Genomic DNA, 7241 nt, shown 5'->3' with positions numbered 1-7241 from the left:
AACAAATTAAAAACACATATTTCAATTCTATGATTTCAATGATTTAATGTGGAGAAAACATGGGGAGAAACCCGGAAAAGTAAGCGGAACCTTAAAATGGGTCATGTTTCCGTACGAGCCTATTTTTTTGATGGACCGCGGGGGACAGTTAAACAAAAAAAAGCGTCCCCGAGTGGTTTGTGTCCCACGACTTTACTCAGAAGTTGTGTCTAAAGTGTTTTTTACTGTGATAAGTTGTGTTTTATGTCTCTGAGCTAAAAACACACCCGGACACTTAAAGTGACGCACTCCGCTCACATGTCCTGTTCGCTGCTTGGGCCCTCCGGGGCTCGGGTCCTCCTGGAGGATGGACGAGCTGTGATTCTGGGCCGGGGTCCGGACACCGGGGTGGCCGATCAGAAATGCTCCAGGCATCAGGGTGAGGAAACGCGCCAGTCACGCAGATCCGTGTAGTTCTTATCCTGCAGAGTATTGTAGTTCTTATCCTGCAGAGTATTGTGGTTCTTGTCCTGCAGAGTATTGTAATCCTTATTCTGCAGAGTATTGTAGTTCTTATCCTGCAGAGTATTGTAATCCTTATTCTGCAGAGTATTGTAGTTCTTACCCTGCAGAGTATTGTAGTTCTTATCCTGCAGAGTATTGTAGTTCTTATCCTGCAGAGTATTGTAGTTCTTATCCTACAGAGTATTGTAGTTCTTATCCTACAGAGTATTGTAGTTCTTACCCTGCAGAGTATTGTAGTTCTTACCCTGCAGAGTATTGTAGTTCTTATCCTGCAGAGTATTGTAGTCCTTATCCTGCAGATTGTTGTATAAATCTCAAAGCTTTAGTCGTGGAGGATTTTAGAGGTGCTCAGCTTCTAAAAAGGATGTGACACATAGTTCTGTTTAGTTTTTTTAACAAACTTCCCCATAACCACTAATTTCACTGACCAGCTCACAATATTTTCAGATTATTTATTACATTAGATTTTTATTCACTAAGATGATAAAAGATACACCGATTGGGAACATCAGGGCCTCTTCTTTCAATCTGTAGTTCTGTACTGAGTCGTCAGCATTAAATGGATTTGACACAAACAAACATCCAATACTGACATCAGTTCATGCCACATTATTTTCTTCTGTGTGTCAGCAGGGACGATATCAGCGTACTGGTGCGTCCCTAACACTAACATTAAGTAGGCTAACCTGCCTTTTACAGCACACAGTCACTTGTTTGTGGAAATGAAATATGGAATATGCTGTTGTTGCAAATCGTCGTCATTAGCATAACGTTGATTTCACAACAAGCAATTTCGCGATTTCCCATTCTGTAGGTTTCTGCGACTCGTCCGGTTAAAAGAGAAAAGGCAGACGTGTGCACACTGTAAAATTGTGTCAGTGCAAACATGTATGCATGAGGAGATGTTTGTGTGTTTAAATGATGCTAACAGACTTCATGTCTCCTCCAGTGAAGGTGGTGGCTTGCTATGCAGACCAGGATGTGGTTGTCACTCAGGTATGAAAACAAAGCGTGCAGTGTCACATGATCGTTTAGTTTGTGTCCCTCGACACTCAACAAACACCACACAGAAACAATATTTGGTGTTGGGGCGTTTTTGTTTCTTTTTTCAGACACTAAGTGTTAGAGTAGATCATACCTGACAGTTTTGGCGAATGTCTCTCGCCTTCTTCAGAGTCTCACTGACTGCGTGTGACGTGTCAGCCGGTCTGACCACGCCCACCACGGCCTGGTCAGACTGGTGGATCTGACTGCCCTGCTGGGCGTGCCGCAGGTGCCAGCTGACAATATCTGCCGGCTGACGCGTCACACGCAGTCAGTGAGGCTCTGAAGAAGGCGAGAGACATTCGCCAAAACTGTCAGGTATGAGCTCCATCTACTTTAACACTTAGTGTCTGAGAAAAGAAACAAAAACACCTTATTCGTTAAAGACATGATGAACGTTTTGGTGTTGCATAATGAAAACATCAGTAATGTTAAAAAAACGACGTCAGTGCTCGGACACACCCTGCTTATCTCCAGTCCTGTAAACTCAACTGCAGTCCAATGTCCATGCATGTCCTGTTTTATCGTTCCTCAGCTGGGTCCCAATCCAAGTTCTCTTGACGGTGAGCAGCTGAGTCGCGGCCAGTCTGGGAAACTGAAACACGGGGGCACACTCTACCTTGTCAACCAGAAGCATCCATTCAAACTGCACTTCGCTGTGAGTTCAAACGGAGCCGCCTCCACTGCTGCGCAGAGAGGACTTAAAACCTCCGAAAAGACAAGAGGAGCAAAAGAGCAGACGGAACAAGAGGCAAAGTCCAGTCCAAATCCGAAGCGCAGTATAAAGGATTTCTTTTCTACGTCTCCCATGAAGGTAACGCACTGTTAGTCCTTGTGTTAGTGTGTGTACCAAACATGTAGGTGAACATGAGTGACACTGTATTCTTTGTTTTTCTGTGCAGTCCTCTAAAAGACGACTGAGCCCAGAGAGTGGGCGCCCTGAAGGGAAGCGCCAAAAAAAAGACAAGGAGGCCTCAGCTCGAGGGATGAAGGACGAGGATGAGGAGGAGGAGGAGAGGCTGGCGGAGGAAAAGCTGAAGCAGCTGCAAGAGTTGGCAGAGAAGTCTCTGACAGAAGAGGGAACGAGCCTTCAGCCGCCATCGCCGTCTTCATCGACTAAAGGCTGTCTGAAGAGCAACTGGCAGCAGATAAGCAACCTGCTGCTCTACACTGCTGCTGGTGTCAAAGGGAGCGACAAGGTGGGAGGGAGGGGCCTAACATTTTGACATGGGGGGGGGGGGGGGGGGGGGTACTTAATGTGGGATCAGACCACCACCAGGGTGCATTCACACTAAGCATTAAGGATGCCTACTTACTGTGTGGTCCAATCACCCAGGAGGGAAGTCCAACAGGAAGTCCATCGAGGGTGTCTGTCATAAAAAAACATCACAGATGACAGTTTGTGCAAATTCTGCAGATTTCCTGCTCTTCTGTGTTCGGAGAGTTTTTTGGGTCAGGCAAACACAGAAGTGCTCTACAATCAATCAATCAATCAATCTTTATTTATATAGCGTCAATTCATAACAGGCGTTATCTCAAGACACTTTACAAAAGCAGGTAAAAGACCTTACTGTTTGTCTGTTAACATTAACAAAAGAGCAGGTAACAAGACCATGCTCATTGTTATGTTTACAAAAAGCAGGTAAAGGACCTTACTGATGGCTATATTACAAGAGCTCAGCTTAATCCGTCATAGCGTGGCAAGAAAAAACTTCCTTTTAACAGGCAGAAATCTTCAGCAGACCCGGGCTCATGACGGAACAGCCATCTGCTAAACTACAGAGGCTGACTTCTGTTTGGTCTGTGCTGCCAATGTGCAAATGTCTCAAGGTGTCGTTTTCTCCTGTCCTCCAGATCGCTGGGTTCGACATAGACGGCTGCATCATCACCACCAAGTCTGGAAAAGTCTTTCCCACATCGCCGGATGACTGGAGGTGCAAACGCCCCAACTCTCCCTTTTTCTTCAGCTGAACAATGTGACACACGGCCTCTCTGTCTTTGAGCGCTCTCTCCGGCTCTGTGGTGTTTTTTGTTTTTGTGCGTGTGTTAGATTTTCTGGTTTATTGTCATTTTCTTGAAGTTCTCTGTGTTGCATTAACAGAATCCTGTACCCGGAGATTCAGCCCAGGCTGGCCAGCTTGCTCAAGAAAGGATACAAGGTGAGAAAACGTTGTGATCATAACTGGAAAAATGGCCCTTTACTTCCTGGTCTACCTTTCCTCTGCTCCCCTCCCCCGCAGGTGGTGTTCTTCACCAACCAGATGGGGATCACGAAAGGCAAACTGAGACCAGAAGTGTTCAAGTGTAAAGTAGAGGACATCCTCACCAAGCTGAAGTTGCCTGTGCAGGTTGGTCATGTTGACTGAGTTTTCTGCTTTTGGCTGTCAGAAGGAGAATCGGCCGGATACGCATTTATTTTATTTTTTTCAGTTTTCCCAAATGCACAAAGTTCCTCATATCCTCGACCCTGAGCTTCTCCTGTCAGCCCCTCAGTGAAATGTTTGCATGCAGTTGTAGTGAGGTGACGTGTGGATGCAGCAGGGGGGGGGGCTCGCTCTCTCTCTCTCTCATGAAGAAGCTGATATCCTCCTCTTGTTTGTGTCTCAGGTGTTTGTAGCAACAGGTCCTGGTATGTACAGGAAACCCGTGATGGGAATGTGGAATCACTTGTGTGAGAAGGTAAGAGCACGAACACACACACACACACCTATAATAAGAACCACACCTCCCACTATTCACACTCTTTACACTGTGTGTGTATTTAATTAGATGAGTCATCCCAGCAGTCTCACTGTTGTCCTGTGCTCCTCTGACTCAGAGCCGTCTGTTTAAGGGAGACACATGACTTACTTTGCATGCGTGTCTCCTCTTCAGGCAAACGAGGGTGTGACTGTCGACAAGGCGCAGAGTCTTTATGTGGGAGGTGAGTACGCTCAGGTGTATGAAGCTGTGTTGCCGTAGAGATAACAGTCTGCATACCTGCAGGCGGACGTGTGTTTGAAGTTATCTGATGAGCGCTCTCGGAGGTGAACGCATGCGCACGGTTTAATCCGAAAGGAAGCCGGACTTGGTTTCAAGTTCTTAAAGATCAGGAAGCAAAGAAGCCTTTCACAGACGACGGCATGAAAAACCTGAATGTTTGAGAAAATAACACACACACACACACACACACACACACACACACACAACACAACCACAAGCATCCATCTACAACAGAGAAAACTGAATTTGTCATGGTACCAGTTGAATACACATCCATGCAAACAAGCGTCGTACGGTCCTAATTTAGTCACGATCTAGTGACAGGCAAAGAGCTGGAGTGAAAGCACTTTTTATTAAGCGTCTCACTCTGTGCACAGATGCTGCAGGGAGACCAGAGAACTGGGCTCCAGGGAGGAAGAAGAAGGACTTCTCCTGCAGTGACCGACTGGTAAGTCTGCAGATCTTGACTCTGCTTTGCTGTTGCTGCTCTCCTTCCTCCTCCTCCTCTTCCTCTTTCTTTCCCCCGCCTCGCGAGGACTTCTTTTATATGTCAGGTGTTATGTCTACACGTGATCTTGCAGCTCATGTTTCCTGTGCCGAGATGAGAGCATTGTGTTCCAGTGATTTTCTTCCTTCCTGCTTCTGTAGTTCGCTCTAAACATTGGGCTGCAGTTCCACACCCCAGAGGAGTATTTCCTGGGGTGGAAGTGCGCCCCCTACAGCCTGCCGAGTTTTGACCCCGTGAGTACAATCAACAAACTGTATTTTGATGCCCTGCATTTTCTTAATATTCTTCTTTATCTGATATTTTAGAGGAGGGTTGACTCCACCGCGAGCCTGTTCGACCCACCGTCCGCCTCCCTCACCTCAACCAAGACCGAGGTCATTGTTGCCGTGGGCTTCCCTGCATGTAAGAGGAAATGATGCATCACATTTTTCTCACCCGACTTTGCACCAAAAAACACTCTGACGTCGTCTCTCTTCTCTTCACAGCCGGTAAATCCACCTTCTTCCACACCCACGTTATCCCCAACGGCTACGTGTACGTGAACAGGGTGAGTGGATCTGAATAATAACACAAGGACTTCATGTGGTTTTGATTCTGTTTGGACATTTCTAAATCGGTTTTGTGGAAGTCCTCGCTGACTCGTTGTGTCCCTTCTTCTTCCCTGTTCTGTGAGTCAGGACACACTCGGCTCGTGGCAGAACTGCGTGTCGGCGTGTGAGCGCGCGCTGAAAGAGGGCCGAAGTGTCGCCGTCGACAACACGAACCCGGACCCAGAGTCTCGCAAACGGTGAAGCATAAAACTTTTTGTGGCGATGCATCGATGTGTCTTGATGTTTAAAAAAAAAAAAACAATGTGAATTTATTTTTGGGTGTTTGTAGATATTTGGACGTGGCCAAGGCTGCAGGAGTGCCCTGCCGTTGTTTCCAGTTCTCAGCCTCTCTGGAGCAAGCCAAACACAACAACAGAGTAAGACCCGCCCCCTGAAAGCGTCACTCTTCATGCATCGTTTCAGCGTGCTGCTCATCATGTTTTTGTCGCCCTCAGTTCCGTGAGATGACTCCCTCCGACGTCAAACACGCCAAAGTCAGTGACATGGTGTTTCACAGCTACAAGTAAGGAAAAAAACTGCTTTCTGTTCACTTCTCTTTTGCTCGTATAAAAACCAACGACGACGGGTTAAAAATCAGTTGTATTAATGTCACCAAGCGGTTCGACCTTTAACATATTTTCAGCTTGGAGGTTGAATTCCAGTCCTTAGTTTTTCTATTCCTTCAAGTAAAAACAGTGAGATCATGTCAAACTCTAATATAGCAATGTGATCCTACATCGGATAGATTTTAAGAGTTCTTACAGCCTGCAGCCGAGCAGCACGAGCAGCCTCTCCATCCCGCCCTCGCTCAGACACCAGGAGGGTCAGGGGAAGCTGCTCTTTTCATGCAGCAGAGCTCGTGTGCTGATGGTTAGAATATCTGTGTTGAAATATTTCTCTTTGACTTGAGTCAACACGAAGCAGCTTATCGACGAGTTTAGAGAGTTGTTGAATGAGTCGATACAAAACACCACGTTCTGATGCTGGAGAGGGGAAGAAGCGTCTTTTTAAAGGTCACATCAGACGTGTCGCTGCAGGAGCTGAGGATCAATACTGAACTCCTGGACTTCTGATTGAAGGCTTAGCTTGTCTGTATTCTTCAGTCTCCTCTGTTGACGGAGCGGAGGAGTGAGTATGTGACAGCGAGTGTCTGCTGCCGCTCGATGCAGCGTGATATCCAACACTCGTTTGCTCTTCTGATACGGTGTAAAGCCTGTTGTACTTATCTGCTCTAATCTGACTCCCTCTCCCTCTCTCTCTCTCTCTCTCCCTCTCGCTCTCTCTCTCTCTCTCTCTCTACGGACAGGAAACACTTTGTGGCTCCTTCGCTCTCGGAGGGATTTTCAGAAATCATCCAGATCCACTTTGTCCCATACTTCAAAGACAGCCAATCAGAAACCGTGTTCCGGCAGTTTTCTGAGGGCTGATTGGACAGCCGGCTCTCCAACACCTCTGACGTCTCCTCCAGTGAAGCCGCTGACTCAAAACACACCCGAGATTTCTTTCACACCGAGATGACAAATTAAACGATTTGACAACAAGCAGAATCTTTTTTTTTTTTTTTAATATGCTTTACTAAAGTTTACTGCATCACAGCTGAAAAATCATCATAC

The 7241-nt window shown here is 46.6% G+C and overlaps 1 protein-coding gene across 1 annotated transcript; it reads left to right on the top strand.

The window, feature by feature from the left end:
- The first annotated feature begins 133 nt into the window (after positions 1-133).
- pnkp (polynucleotide kinase 3'-phosphatase) lies at positions 134-7169 on the top strand. The gene is made up of 17 exons (XM_079353339.1): positions 134-418; positions 1454-1500; positions 2084-2362; positions 2451-2747; positions 3403-3482; positions 3650-3707; positions 3789-3896; positions 4156-4227; positions 4423-4471; positions 4908-4978; positions 5179-5271; positions 5344-5440; positions 5524-5585; positions 5716-5825; positions 5918-6005; positions 6084-6151; positions 6935-7169. The coding sequence occupies exons 1-17, from the start codon at positions 298-300 to the stop codon at positions 7053-7055; spliced, it is 1821 nt and encodes a 606-aa protein (XP_079209465.1). The 5' UTR covers positions 134-297; the 3' UTR covers positions 7056-7169.
- Positions 7170-7241: the final 72 nt, after the last annotated feature.

Source organism: Symphodus melops, assembly GCF_947650265.1.
Source record: "Symphodus melops genome assembly, chromosome: 10".
NCBI lineage: Eukaryota > Metazoa > Chordata > Actinopteri > Labriformes > Labridae > Symphodus > Symphodus melops.
Note: the sequence above shows the minus strand (reverse complement) of the source record. Positions and strands in the feature narration are given on the sequence as shown.